Source organism: Pteropus medius, unplaced genomic scaffold, assembly GCF_902729225.1.
Source record: "Pteropus medius unplaced genomic scaffold, Ma_sr-lr_union100, whole genome shotgun sequence".
Taxonomy (NCBI): Eukaryota; Metazoa; Chordata; class Mammalia; order Chiroptera; family Pteropodidae; genus Pteropus; species Pteropus medius.
In genome coordinates, this window is record NW_024350924.1 from 4,657,062 (window position 1) to 4,673,496 (window position 16,435).

At 35.9% G+C, this 16,435-nt stretch overlaps 1 protein-coding gene across 1 annotated transcript in view; it reads right to left on the reverse strand.

The window, feature by feature from the left end:
• ST7L (suppression of tumorigenicity 7 like) overlaps positions 1-16,435 on the reverse strand; it is a 126,480-nt gene that overhangs the window by 54,314 nt on the left and 55,731 nt on the right. Inside the window, 1 exon segment of the mRNA XM_039841204.1 lies at positions 11,749-11,888. Within this exon segment, the coding sequence (XP_039697138.1) occupies positions 11,749-11,888 (140 nt within the window).

Consider the following 16,435-nt stretch of genomic DNA (forward strand, 5'->3'; position numbering starts at 1 on the left):
AGAAAGAGCAGGGAATGAGAGTGCTAAAAAACCATCCATCCTATCCCAGGCCAGATGCCTCCTTGCGGCCTAGTAAAGGTCTTGGGAACTCTAGCTGAGACAGGCAATTTATCCCCACCAAGGCAAAAAATATCTACCCTGCAGAGAAACCCCTGCAAGGTGAAGCAGACAACGGATTTTCACTTGATCAAAAACTTTTGCTGTGCCCAACCCCTCCTTCCCATCCTCATTCAAAATCTGGATTTCCGTTTAGGTCCAAGACAGTGAGACAAAGCAGCTCCAAGAGATGCTGTGTGCAAGGGAAACCCTTCCCTGTTCAACCCTGGAATGTATTCTGTTAGAGGCAGTATAAGCCCTCACAGACTCTACCTATTCCACTCCTGTACCCCGACTGTGAAGGCAGGAGAGAAATCTGCAGGAACACAATGTTCATCAATCATAGACCTGGGATGCTATAGTTTCCTGCTCTGGGCCCCCACCGGAGCTAAGGGAAGAACACCTCATGAAAACAGTCTACCTATAGGCAGGATTTCTTGCAGAGCAAACCTTACTTTTTGGTCCATCGATCTTGGCTCTCACTCCTCTCCCTGCTTCCCACCCCCACTGCCTCCGCATGTGGGCTCAGAAGTCATCATCTAAAGAATTCCATTGCTCACCTCCTGCATAGCAGCACAGCCCCATGAGGCCGCACACCAGATGGAGGGGATAAAAGTACGAGGTCATGGCTTCTAGCAAGAGGCTTTTTCTTAAACTAACCCTGACTCCTAGAAAAGAGGCAGAGCAGGAGAGTGTCGGGTGAGCTGCTGACGACAGCAGCTTCATAGGTCTTGTGTAAAAAGGAAGAAAAAAGCTAACTTGGCTTTCAGTGGAAATTTCTCTAGTCCCATCTCCAGACCTACTCCTGGTCTCACATCTACTTCCTGAAGGTATCTGAGTAGAATGCAGAGAATGTCGAACCAAAGGGTTAAATCTTTCCCAATTGTAGGGATCTCTTCAGCAGGCTGCCACACACATGCTGAGGTAGAGGCCAAGCCCTGAACACATGCCCTGTTTCTCCAGGAATGTAACTATGAAGTAAACGGAAAGGGTATGGAAAGTGGACTAGAACTCAGGGGAAATTGAAAAGGTTGCCAGTAGGCTTTCGAAATATTTGTGTATAATAAAGATAAGGGGAAAGAGGAGAAGCATCATTCCTAGAATCATTATGCTGTCAGGTGACGATACATAAAAGCAATAATTACAAAGAAACAAAACAGTTTAAGTAATGGACTGAGAAGTCTCAGAATAAAGGAATCAGGTGAATGAGATTCATCTACAAGAGGTGGCTTTTGAGTTATATTTTTAGGCTGAGGACATTCAGAGGAAGGCATTCTAAATAGAAGGAACCAGTTTATGCTGAAACTTAGAAGAAAGAATGTGCAAGCAATATATAAGGAATTTCAAGCAAGTACATATTATATACATTGGGGAATACAGAGAAATCAGAATGCTGAGGTCAGGGCTTAAATAACGTGAGGTGACTGACTGCATGTGCCTAGACTGTCAAATGGTTTAGAGTCCCCTATAGAGCCACACAGCATCTTGAGCTATGTCAGTAAACACCAGGACACCTATGGGAAGGCACAGATGAGTCCATTTGTTACACATACAGGGACTAAGCGAGAGCTAGAAAAAACGAGAGAAAGATGGAGAGAGGGAGGGAGAGCGAGCGCGCACACACGCGCTACACTGTAATATGCCTGACGAAATGTGAGGTATCATTAATTACAGTTCCCTATCATTTCGATTCTGGGCTAAATAAGAGATCAAATACCCTATCCAGAACTGTGATGCATTAATGTAGGCTTACAGGCCCAGAACCTAGCTTAAATCAAGCCAAAGTCTTAAGAAATGAGGATGTAAAAAAGGGAATCATTTAAAATAGAAAATACATGCTTCTTTCACTCACTGCCAATCTTAAATCTGACATTTCCCCTATACCCTATTTGGCATACTAGGCTTCTGTGGCTAGCAGAGGCATCATACCTGAGGCCATAGGGAATAGGACAGCTTTGCAAATCCGTTCACTATTAAGTCAGAAGATAGTTGTTGAGCACTATAGGCTGCTAGAGAAGCAGCCAAAGACAAGAGACCTGTTCTAATTTCATGACTTTCAATTAGGTCCCTGGCTTCTTGCATTCATTGAAGCTAAAACAAAGATATTTATCAGGCTCCTGCCATACTTCCTAAGTGAATTGCCCTGACCTCTGAGGACAAAACCACAAGGGCAACCCTGTTCTTCCACAGCACTCTCCTGGTGTCACTTTCAAAACAGAATATTGGAATATATATATTTTTATATTTATGAACATTAAATAAGCCAAAAGGTCAACAGTATTCTGTTTCTGCTTTACTTCACTGGCACAATTTGGTGTTGGAAGAGAGGCAGCCACTTAACAGTGACAGCATTTGTTGGTATCATCTTAGTCGTTACCTCCTTTCTTAAGCAGTTTAGAAAAGGTGATTTCTGAAATCCTTCACAATGGAAAAGCTCAAGGGTTTACATTCGACTGTGACACAACTATGAATTCATTAAGAAGCATGTTTCAGGTTGCACTATAATTTCCCTATGTAACACAAACCCATGGAATCTGACATAAGCTGATTGCTCATGCTGGTTATTTTATTTACATTTCTGAATGGAAGGGATTTCAATACTCATAAAATATATCACTGGCTTATTATTTTTCATCTATTCTCCCAGAACAGCTATTATAAAATAGGCATAGAGACAGAAGTCTCAACTTGTATGACTGGTTAAGTAAGCAACCGGGGAAAAGTTATTGCTCAAAAGCAATTTTTAAAAAATTCAATAAGGAGCTTGAGGCCAAACAAGAGATATGGTTACTCTCAATGCTGTCTAAAAGATAAAAGTTTTTTTAAAAAGTTAAATAACTGTGTTCGTTATCTTTGTCCAAGTCCTATAAGAGTATGGGGTAGCTTCCCAGGAACACAGGGGCCCAGGGTTTACTTAAGTCTTTGTCTAGAAATCTAATGTTAGCAGAGTGGGCTCCTTGTGACCCAGAAGTATGAATGTGCCTTTACGGACGGTTTCCCCTGTAAAAAGGTAGAATTGTCCAGGATACAGAAATGATCAGCAAAATTCAGCTTGGAAGAAGGGGGAAAGGACCCTTATTTTAGTGCCTTAACCCAATAAACCTTTCATTGTTTTTTTTTGTTTTGTTTTGTTTTTTAATTAACATGCTATGTGCCTGTTCTCAGAATCAGTGGCCACAAAATGCAGCTTTGACATTAACAGTGGGCTCTGGGAAGTTATGAGTAGCTCTTTCCCAATCTTTCTCACATGTCCACAGAGCCAAGTAATTTTAGTCCTAACACTTGCTATCCTGTTCTGCTTCACAATGACATCACACTGTTTCATTTTCTAAACAAGGATGGCCCTTGGCCCTTATTAATCTGTCATTATTAGGAATGAGAGTATATAAAAGAAGTTTAAAATGTATTAAAGGCTTTTGTCTTATGGCAGCTACTATGTAAATCTGAGGAGAGACATTTCTTATTTAAATTTTAAATTGGGGAGTGCTTCATTTTTTGATAAATTCTAAACAAATACTACCGATTACAAAAATATAAACTTTGCCATTTAGGTATAAAAACAAACGTCCTCCATGTCTCATACTTGAAAAAGAAACAAATAGAGGCCTCTTTCTATTTTATCCTGATTGACTGAAAGGAATCCTACCAAATAAATTCTTCTAAAAGAAAAAGTCTTCTATGAGTCTAGATTGACTTTTTGGGTCACTATAAATCTATGTGAAACACGTAAAAATAACTCATCAGTCACTTCTAGTCAAATGAATACATATGCAAGGATGTAGTAAACTATTCTTGTGGCAGTCACTTCTGTCTTATACCAATACATCTTTTGCCTACCTCAAACCCCCTACCACTAAACTATGAGTTACTTGTTAACAGAAATTATATTTTATACTTCATAAAGGTGCCCAATAATTATCTGTTCATTGAATGAATAAGTGAACAAATTCATTAGTATTAACATCTTAATACAATGAATTCAAGGGTCAAAAACTTACAGTATGTTACAGAATAATCATTACAATATTATAGTATGTTATAAAACAATAGTTAACATATTTTTCAATGCTGTGGCTCTTTGAAGACTAAACTTTGAAAATAAATTAAGATAAGCTCTATTGGAGTCCTTCCATTCAATAGCGAATACTCAAAGAAGAATCATTTTAGGGTACTCAGGACTCTGAACTGCATGTTCTAGTGCATTTTTTTTTCTTTTTTTTTTTTAAGGCGGTATTACAATAGCTAAAATACACCAAGAACAAATTAATAAGAAAAGTCTACACAGCTAGGGCTTAGCTGAATTAGAATCCCTGGGCTCCCAATAAGGGCTAAATCCCAAAGGGATCACAGTCGATAAATAAAAAATCGAGCTGAATTTTATCAGAGGGCAAAGTTTCAACTTTGAGTACCCCAGCAACCCAGGATGAATTATGTGTAAGATTAGTAAAGAGGTTTCATCCACACCCCAGCCAGAGAACATTCTTCTATCTCACTGTGACTAAAGGAAAAACAGCAATGCACTTGCTTGCCAAGAATAGTTGTGGCTATACTCTAGATAGGAGTCTAACAACACTGAGGGATTAAAATTTAATTGTAAAGCTGCTGCTACCTGGGAGTAAAAGCTGGAACTCTGGCTTCAGAAATAAATTGGGACTCCAGCATACTGAATAGATGAAAACAAGAGCTGGCATGTTACTAAGAGTGTGAGAATCACCCCCATCTTAAATTCTTCCCCAAACTGCTGCTTTTTCTGTACATCACATTGGTAATATGCAAGAATGCTCAATGGGAATATAGCCCTTTTCTACACTTTGAATAGTACATATACATTTCATTTCCAGAATGCTTGAAATTACAGGATGAAGTCAGAGGGTGATTCTATGATCTGAATTTCTCTGAATATCAGTTTTCTTAATTTTGTTGAGCATCATCTGAAGCTGAAATAATTTCTTTTCTTGAAGGTGGCTGTCAAAATGGACCTAAGGAAATCTTAATGTTGTTAAAGAACTAAGAGATAATTTTTTTTTCCCCTCAAATTCAGATAGGCATCAACACCCAATCCTTTATTGAGGCCTCCTCCGCCTTAAGGAACACACTCAAGTTTCCCACCAACTACCAGAAGTTCCTCTGCTACCTAAAATTCTCACTTTAGCAAAATAAAACAAAACAAAAACCCAAGTTATATCTTAGACTAAAAGTTTATTCTGTTCAGTTAAACTTCCCCCCATAATCCTTCACAAACTAACCCTTTGATTTTGAAAAAATGATGTTGAAACATAAGATATACATTCGTATTTTATATTAAAATTTTTTTTTTATCATTTCAGAGTCGATCAAATCCCCTCTGAATTATTATGAACCAGTGCCTACTGTTTCTTCAGTTATTACTGTACATTTTAGACAGAGAAGCTGAAGTTCTTTAAACAGTTGTATGAGTGAGTGACATAAACGATCAAACAGTGTTCTTTCTTAAGTGGCTTACTAGCAAAAACAAGAATGAAATTAGAGGGAACCAGACTGAAAGACAGAAAAGCAAATGTGCATTCTTTATTTTAAAGCATCCGAGTTCATCAAATAGGCTTATCCTGTGTAGAGTTCTCCGGGCAGCTTATTGTCTCCTTATGCCTGTGCCTTTGCAGTGAGCATTTCTGCACCCGAAGTACCCTTTCTCCTTTCTGACAATCCGCAGCAGCCTCTTCACTTAAAATTCATCTTCAAATTAATTTCCTGTTAGGAAGACTTCTCTACAAAACTACTTTACTATCACTACTGCATCTTTCTATATCTCCTCAGTATTACTATATTTGGTTTGAAATTTATTCTTTTGTACTTGCTTTGGCGTTAAGCTGTGAAGTAACATATTATTGAAACTGAGCATATATATCATGGCTAAAGGGCTATCTATTGTGCGATTTCAAGTAAATGACCTAACTTTAATAACTCAAACTTCCCCATCTATAACATTGGAAGATCACAATATGCCATCCAATGTCTCTAGTAAGAATAAATAAGAGTATAAGTATAAACTTTATTATACTCTTAATAAAAAGATAACTGAAGTACAAATTATTCTTGGGTTAGAATTATATTAGGCAGTCATACTAATTTAGTTCTTCTGAACATTAGAACTTTGAGTGATGGAGAAAGGAGCTAACTAAATTCCACTCAAGAAAAAAGCTAAAAACTTTTCCTCAAGATTATAATTTTCTTCTGTATCCCATTATTCTCTCTAGTTAGAGGACTATGCTGAGTCAGCAAAAAATAAAGATTTTTTTTTTTTTCTAAAACAAAAATCCATAAGTTTCCTAATGTGAATTCTAGTGTCATTAGTGTAATGAGTTTAGAATCGAATGATTTACATCAGTATCTAGGCACAGCTCTTCTAAAAACTGCTATGCGGCCCACTTGCCCCACATGCTAATGATTAAGCAATAAATATATTAGTAGCAGTTACTGACAGGCTCACCTAACTTTAGCACTGAGACGTCTACTTTGAAGGGAAAAGATGATTAAATACACTGCCAAATAAATTCAGGGAAAGATTTTGTGAACTTCATACTTCACAGACACATGTTAATATGGAAAGAGAGTGCTTTCCACAAACTTTAAAACTGAATTAATCCCTGGAGAAGGGACAGAGACATACATTAAAAAGTACATATCTTTTCTTCTTTTTTTTTTTCTTTGAAGAGTTCAGTATTAGCGATTTCACAACTTTCTGTCTGATTTTCTTTGAAGGAGAACAATGAGGATGAAGCTTGAGGAAGCCTGACAGAAAATAGACAACATCTTTTCTCTTGCTACGAATATCTCAGTTAATAAATAAAATCAAAAGTGGAATATGCCAGACTGCTCAAATAAAGACTACAACAGCACTAATAACAGAACAAAAATGTAAACATTGTAAAATTTTGACCTGTCAGACAATAGGCTCATTTTATTATCAGGACAGTCTCTGGGTAATAACTCAGATGTATTGCTGTGGAAATGGCAAGGTTACAGAATAATATTTCACAGGAATATAAGCATACGATTCAAATACTTTAAAAAAAACTATATCAGTTTTTATTAACTAAAGAAGTCTCACAGCTTTGAAAAATAGACTATTTTCAAACAAAGTGAAGAAATTTATTTTAACTGTCGATTTAATTTCTGCATGTGGCCCTATATATCAAAGAGAAATACAATTAGCATAGGTTTTTAGTATTTATAAATCAAGTGGGATGGAGAATATTAAAAAAAAAAAATCTTTCACATATGAACAGATTAGGAACCTTTAAAAATGGTATTTATTTTTTCTGTTGGTATATATCAACATATAGTTATAATTTTCTACAAACTCCCCTAGTTGTGAGGACAATCTTTGCCCTGGAAAAATGATGAGAATACTGGACAAACCTTCTCAAAAATTTTGATCAATATTCAGTAAAAGACATTTGGTATTTATATCTGCTTTTTTTTTTTTTAATGTAATTTGGGTAGAAAAATGTTAATTACTTTTGGGCAGGAGCTAAAGACATCCTAGTGAGACATTTTGGAGAGAGGTCTTTCGTTAGTATAACATCTGACCTTCTATATCTTTGGAAATCATGCAACTTGGCTCATGTAGTCCTTAAAGAATTAATCAAGCAGATTGTTAGGCCCCAGTTACAGTGGAGCCAGCCAATTATGAGTTGCTCAGAAATTCATCACTGGCGTGTCCAACCACATTTTCCCACATAAAGATTAGTGGAAATATGTGGAAACAGGGCCCACCCCAGCACAGCTACAAAATGTGGTCAGTGAAACAAATTTTAACAAAGTTTTGTCTTAGTGAAACGATTTATTTGGGAATCTTTTTGATTCCTGTCTTTACCCATAACACCTTTTCTGCCAACATTGCAAAGGCTGCCATATTTAGTTAAAACCTAACTAGGGTTTTTTAAAATATTGAAACACACTTCTGAATTCAGAGCACTAAAATCACATGCCACAAGCTTGAATTCATCAGTAAGTTAGTGAAACCCCCAAAGACCAACGCCAGTCTTCACTGTTGTGATAACGCCCGCCCAAGGCTTACTGAGAAGAAAGCTTTTCTTGCAAGAGAGAAATGAAAGGGTCCAGAGCAGATGAAGACCGGTTCTCTGAGGGCAGTGCTGCTCTTAAATAAAGAAGCTCCTTTCAGATAAGCAGAATCAGATTCCAGTTCATTTGGTTTGCTGGCTACCCTTACTTTGAACCCTCATATTTAACCCAGCAGGCTTCAAAGCAGGTGAGAAAATGACCCACCACTTAAAAGCAATTTTTCCTTTTTCAGGAATTCTGGCCTTGGAGAATATCAGCTCTAATATCAGCACATTCCACATCTCCAAGGATTTATGCAATTTTTTTTTCATTGCTCTATGTCTAATGTCAGACTAAGTTTTCATCTCAGCCAGGAGAAAAATCAGAAAAAAAAAGTCCTAACTTGCTAAAAATGAAGTTTTATTCCACATAGCTTTACACCGTACAAAAGAAGGGGGACTAAAACCACTAACCATTCTAGTTCATTCCCTTCCATTTATCAGAATCTGATGTACAGTGAATATTCTTAAAAATCATTAACCCTTACTGCCTTCCTCCACAAAAAGCAATTCTTGTTAACAAATGCATTTTAACAAATTCAAATTGGATTTACTCTAGGATGTGAGCTAATACAAAAAGATATTAGATGAAGAGATAATAACAATGGAAGAAATTTAGGAAATTTTCTTAATTTCTTTGCCTTACTAAATAGAAGAACAAATATGTTTCAAAGAAAATTCTTCACTGAATTCTACTGTATTTGACCATCAAATATCTGACTTAATTGAAAATCCTAACATAGGCAGTTTGAAAACTTACCAATAGGTTCTGTGCTACAAGGCAGTTTGCCAGTGCCTAGAATTTTAAACATTTCTTTGCTTTCTGTGGTCTACATATACGTAATGTACCAGAAATACAGTACCAATAATATTGTTTAAATGACACCAACCACCATTTACACCACAATGTCTACGGGAAATGCGTTTTGAGTTTACTTTAAGGACATAGCTCCTCCACATGTGAGGGGAGTAGGGTTTCCCACAGAGCCGGAGCCGCACTTTGGTGATGATGATAACAATGACAGTGGCAACAACAGCAACACTCAACTAGTTTTTACTACAGCCAGACACAGCTCTAAACACCTGACATACTTTAACTCATTTAACCCTCACAAAAACCTATGAGGTAGTACTATCGCATTTTATAGTGAGGGGGAGAAAAGGTTAAGTAACAAACCCAAGGTTGCATGGCCAATAAGTGTCAGGGCTGGAATTCAAAGCAAAGCAGTCTGGCTCCAGAGCTATGCTCATAACCACTCAGCAATGCTGCCCCTTCCCTACTCTGATAAGGTGGCACCATCCAGGCCTTCTAAATTCTTCTTTTTGGGGGTAGAGTAGAGCAGGGCTTCTCAAGTTTTAGTGTGCACAGAGGGTCACCTGGGGATCTTGTTAAAACACAGATTCAGGAGGTCTGGAGTGGTGTCTGAGGTTCTGCAATTCTAACAAGCTCCTGGGTGATCACAGTGCATAGACCACACTTTATTAAGTGGTAAAGAAGTAGGATTTGCGCCTCTGTTCCTTAGCTGGCTGGCTGGCTGTTGAGGCATTTATACATATCTTTATAAGCTGAAGATTGCCCATACCATAATCATTTCCCATTAATTCTTAAATGGAACCTGCCCTTGGAACTGCTGCACACTAAATATTGGTCTGCAGATACTTTCAGTAAATACTTAGCTTTTAGGAACTTAAAATATACATGTAAAGGCCACAGGGACTGGCTGTAAAAATTTGCTGTCAGGCACATTTTTAACACTATAAACCACCAACCATACAAATATCAAAAGGTAGTAAATAAATGCCTATTTATTGTTCATCAACTAGAATCACAGTAAGTTAATAATTTTTGGTCTAAAAAAGATGCTTCTACTTTAAAATGTATAATTATTAATTCTCAGCTCTGCTAGAGGAGTGCCAAGGCGCCTGTGCTTCGTAATCTTAAAGGCTCTTCTGGTGCATCAGTGATCTCTTAGATAAAGGCAGAAACTATATTTTTACATCAAAGGATAGAGCAGACAGTGAGTACACTCCACATAAGTTTTAGCCAATACCTCACGGACGTGCACTAGTAACAATTGCTACTCATCTATTCCAGATTCTAGATCTTCTATTTCACTCTATTTCACCTCCTTCCCACTGCTCTGAGAGAAATCCAAGGACTATCTCTTCCATTGCTTGCATATATTTTCCAGTTATTAAATGGATGGGATTCCCTTTCTAGACCATTTTTTTTTTCCATGCCTAATTATACAGTAAGGTCATTTCAGTTTGAGATGCACTCACTCCCCAGTCAGCACCACTGCAAACAACAGAGTTATGCTATGATCACTCAGCTTCCTTTTACACTAATAGGATAGTCAGTTTCCAATCCAAATATTGATACTCCCTGAACAACAATGGAAAGTCATCCTTCTTGAAGTTTGACCCAAAATCAAATGCAGTCTCAGACCCCTAGGCCTACAGCCAGAGGCAACTTAACACATTCTACAACTGACCTTCAGGGAAAAGGGAAACCAGTGCTCTCACTATGGGTGCCAGAAGAAAACCAACTAATTTTTAAGGCACAAAATAAACTATTTTTTTTTAGGCAGGAAAAGACATTGTGAGGAAACAGAATGGAGTTAGAATGGAGGCATTCAGAAATTACATTACCAAGTAAGGGCTAGTGTTTCTATAGTTCTCAGTACTCTTCTATTTGGGAATATAAAGAATCAGCATTTCCTTTGGGGTTTGAACTCTTATTATCTGGTAAAAATGCAAATATGTACAAGAAAGACACACTTTTTAAAATGCTTGGAGACTTAAAGAACTTATCTTTAAGTCTTAATTTTACTTTGAGCCAGTGACATGAATTTATAAGTTCATGTAAAAGAGTACATAATCATGGGATATCTTTTCTAATATCAGTCCTCGTGTATTTCCTGGACCTGGGTCAGGAAATGGGGAAGTAGTTAAAAACTAAAGGGTAAAAATGAAAATAAAGGTCTATACATAGTTCTATCATCCATGGTTGGGGTAGGTCTATAAGAACATGTAGATACAATAACAGGGAGAACCTTTGATAAAGAGGCACATTGTACCCAGGGCAAATGCCCTATCTGTCCCATCTTACCTACTTATTCTCCATCTTAGCTGAACTCTTGAATTTAAAGTTCAGCAAATCCTTAAAACTAATGATTTCATTTAAATGGAAAAATCAAAAGTCTTGTTTACAAAATAGAGAATTTAAGTGCCAAAGAAAATGCATTTAAAAGGACTGAATTATTCTTTAGCTAGTAATGACTGCTATGTTTACCACAAAAAATGATTTATACAGACCAACTTTATGTTATGCCTTTGTATTCTTCAAACTTTTAAGCAACAAATATATAGTTCAAATCACCAAAACCTTATGTTTGACATATTTATGGCAGCAACTTTACAAATCAATTCCTGTAATTTACTAGAACAAATATCTCTTACTGCTCAACTGATTTAGCACAAACACATCAGAGATGGTTTTTTGTGTGTTTTACAAATACTCTACACAAGTCCTTGAGATCATACTTACAGCTTTAGCAAAAACACCCATGATTTCAGGAAACTGGTGTGTGAGAAGAGCTATCATTGCTGTAGAAGAACACAGTCCTGCTGTGAAATGGATGAAAAAAGGAAGCTCCTTCTTTGGGTAAACAGAAACATGATGAAAGGCTGCAAGGGAGAAAAGGTAGAAACAGATTTTATTTCCAAATACAGTGTAAGCCAGTTTTAATATTTTCAAATGAAATCTATTTTTCAAAACTAAAAAGGAAAATAATTAAAAAAAAAAAAAAGAACAAGAAGTCTCTAGTGAAGCAAGGTAGAAGAAAATTATCCATTATTTATTCCAGCATCAACAGCATACCTATATATCCAGATGACTGTGCTGGGGACCAGGAATAGGATAGCATCATGGGAAAGAACATTAATTGTAAAGTCATGCTGAGGTGGTTTTGAAAAAGAGCTTTGTCACTTACTAGCTGTGTGATCTTGAATAAGTTGCTAAACCCTCTATTAGTTGCTATGGAGTTGTTATGATGAACACTGTAAGCCCTTAATAAATGTGAGTTATAGTTCTTGCTCTTTGGGAGTTCAGAGACCAGTACAGCGACCAGGAGACAGACATGTGATTGGAGATTTCCCAGAACCATCAATTAATAATTTTACCCAGTTACCACTATATGTGGTATTTCATTGAGCAGTGTAAAAATCAAACTAGAATACCAGCACCCTAGGACTCGGAATATAAGTGAAGTCCCTTGTGTTATTTTACCATATTCAAACATTTATTCAGGTATTATTTTTCTAATAATTGTATATTTCATTACCAATAGTAGTCAAGTATTTATATCTTATTTGAAATTTGAAAATACTTGAATAACAATGCTGAGATGAGCCTATTACAATGCCTGGCACATAGTGGGTGCTCGATAAATGTCTGTTAAATTGCTAGCTATTCTGGGACTTCATTAGTCCAGGAAATTGACTGCTCAGAGATATAAACCCAAGAATTCCTAATGTAATATCCTGCATAAGTAAGGGATGACTAATTCAGTGTTAAATCAAGGTCAGCTATAAATTTCATTTTTTGAAACATAATGATTCACAGAGAATATTATACTTAAGTTTCCTTCAGTAGCCATGATATTTTTATGTCTTATACTATATTTAGAAGGTATATACCAAAAACCAAACTCCTTAAAAATTCAGAAAATTTCCAGAGTCTTGAGTCTTGTTTAAAGTAAAAGTACATCATCTATGACCATGCCACCCTGAAGGTGCCCCATCTCACCTGATCTCAGAAGCTAAGCAGTGTCGGGCCTTGGATAGTACTTGGATAGGAGACTACCTAGGAATACCATGTGCTGTATGCGTATAGGCATTAAAAAATTAAAATAAAATAAAGTAAAATAAAATAAAATAAAAAAGTAGAAGTATATCAAATCTGAATTTTTTTAAAGTTAGAAACATGAAAACTGTGGACAACACTGTGTTTACTTTTAGCACCCCAAAAAACAGCATTCTCTTTTTCCATATCCCTTAGCTATGAGAGGCCAACTTCTTCCAGCAAAAAGAAACCGTGGTATTTGCAAAGACAGGGAACAAATACTTACAGGTACCAATGGTTATTATAATTGCTATCATGTGAGATACAGCAAAATTAATAATGTTAACTAAACTGCAGAACATTTTATGGTTTACAATGTGTTTTAATTTATATTGTTTGATTTCTTTTCAATAATCCTAAGAGATAGACAATATTATTCCCATTTTATAAAGTAGAAAACTATATAGCTTTAGTAAGATGATTTCCTAATATATGAGATTTTTATGCTGTAGGAGAGACCTAATTACTTCTTTTTGGATTGCTTTCTGTAGATTCAATTGTCAGTCAATGTTTAGCTAATATATCAATATAATGGATGACTCGTACAGAAACACTCCCTTGGAAGTCAAGTTCAAATTTCATCACTGGCTTGTAGAGAAAAATTTATCAGGAGGCATAAAAGACAACTAAATAGCTATGTGGACTAAGGGAATAGTTCAAGTTTGAAGTTATGAGGTTCATAAGCAAATTCCAGAATGCTATAAGTCATATCAAGGTTGAAAGAGAATTAAAAACAAAAAATATTAGGCACTCTTGAGTATAGAAATCCACATTATTAAAAATTTGTTCATTCTAACAGTCATAGGCAGAAAAAATACTCCAAGAACATACAATATAATCAAACAAAATGCCTCCAGCATATCTCTTCTCTCTATTCTCCTATAATTTACCAATGAGTAGTACCCTAGAAATAATAAAGGCTTGCCAAGAAGCAAACTGTCAGTTCTTATAGTCTATGACTCTAACAATACATGATAACCCTGGCATTATTTATATTACTATATAAAGTTGGCCTTATAGCAGGCAATATAATGATTTGGGGGACATTTAGGTTAAATGTATTAGCCTAATATAGCATACTCCTGAATATTCATGTTCCATAGTTAAAGATTTGTTGCTTTGCTTTAAATATCCTTGTTCCTGTTAAAATGGAAAAACAAGAAAAACTACTACTGCCGCCTTCCTAGGAAAGAAAATAAAACTTCTCTCACTAATGACCATCAAATTGCCAAAATCAATGGACTCTTCTCAGTAATTACATACCTTACTTAATATCTCAGATATGCCTTTGGAAATGTTTTCTTCCTTTTAGTTTCTAAGATATCTAGTTCTAATTCTTGTCCTGTCTCTCTGGCCACTCTTTTACTGAGTCTTCCAGACTCCTTATCAGCTACCCATTCCTTAGATATTTTTGTGCCCCCCTGGTTCCACCTTTAGTTTACTTCTCACTCTATTAAGTTTCCCTTAGTGATCTCATTCACACCTAGAAAATGGTGACTATGTAATAAAATATTTAATATTAAATTAACAATGTATATGTGTGTTTAAGGGTGAGATGTAATATATGTAACATACTCAAAGCTCGAACTTATTTACTTCCCCCACTACCATTTCCACATCTGCTCCTCTTGCAGTATGATGAATTTACCATTCTTCAAGTCATCAGAACCTTGGAGAGTGAGGTGCTCCCCAGTCCAGCTTCTTTATGATCTATTCCATACATACAGCACTTAACACATTGTTTATCAGTCTTTCTATTAACCTATGAGCAGCTTAGGAGTTTGGAGAAGCACAGAGAGGAAAAGATACTAATATTTAATATTTCTGTCAAGTACTTACAATCTACCTGGCATGTTTGTTTATAAGAATAAATTAATAAACTTGACTAATTTGAATAATATTTCTTGAATATCAGTTTTTATGGTACACATTATAGAGATACATAGAGGAACAATATGGAGAATCCTGGCCTTCGAGATTACAATCTAGAAAGGGGAGAGTTCAAAGAAAGAAGAGATAACTTATCTCAGAGGATGGAGGAAAATAAAGACTCTGGGAGAAAAATATCAGCATATTTGACTTCCACAGTCTCTCTTAAATTTTTATCTAACTGAACTTTTCAGCTCATTAAGTTTGATGGTTATAAAACTGCAACTTTCCTTCCTAGACTTCAGTTCTAAAGGCCCCAGAATTGTAAAAACTGTGACACATATAAGGAAACATGGTGCTAGTGTGTATAACATTCATTATGCTTGCTTACTGGTTAAGTTATAAAAAGAAAAATTAAGCAGAAATTTACAGTTCACAGAGTAAAACAGTCAGTGGATGATAGACAGCTGAGACAAAAAGTATAGACTATTCTCTTGAGAAGTTTGGCTTCCTGAAAGCAGGGACTGGAAGGAAACATTCTCAGCAATCATAATCCTATATATTTCTGGTTCTCCTCCTAATTCTTCGACTACATGTCTTTTTAAAAATAATGGGGAAATGTAGTCCCTCAAATTACATTCTTCTTTGTAAAGATTGTTTCGGCTATGCTAGGTCCTTTACCTCTCCATATAAATTCTGAGATCAGCTTGTCGATTTTTGCAAAATCCCAGCTAGGATTTTGATAGAGACTGTATTGAATCCATAGATCAATTTGGAAAGAATTGCCATATAAATAATATTAGGCCTTCCAATCCATAAACATGGAATTCTTCCGCATTTATTTAGATTTTCTTTAACTTCTCCCAGCAATATTTTGTAGTTTTTCGTGTGTCTTATACTTCTTTTTTTAAATGTATTCCTAAATTGCTTGTTCTTTTTGATGCTATTTTTATTGGAATTGTATTCTAAATTTCATTTTCGGATTGTTCATTGCTAGTATATAAATATGCAATTGAGTTTTGCATGTTGATACTATATCCTCCATCCTTACTGAACTTATTAGCTCTAATAGTATTTTTATGGATTTCTTAGAATTTCCTACATAGAAGATCATGTCATCTGTAAACAGACAGTTTTACTTCTTTCTTACAAATAACAATGTCTTTTATTTCTTTTTCTTGCTTGATTTTACTGACTAGACCTTCCAGTACAATGCTTAATAGGACTGGTGAGAGCAGCATCCTTGCCTTACTCATGATCTTAGGGAGAAAGCATTCAGTTTTCTACCATTAAGTATAAAGTCGGCTGTGGGGTTTCATAGATGCTCTTTATCAGGTTGAGGAAATTCCCTTTTATTCCTGGCTTGTTCTGAATTTTTATCATGAATGGGTGTTGGATTTGTGTCACATGCTTTTTCTGCATCTATTGTCCTTTATTCTGTTAACATGGTACATCACCTTTT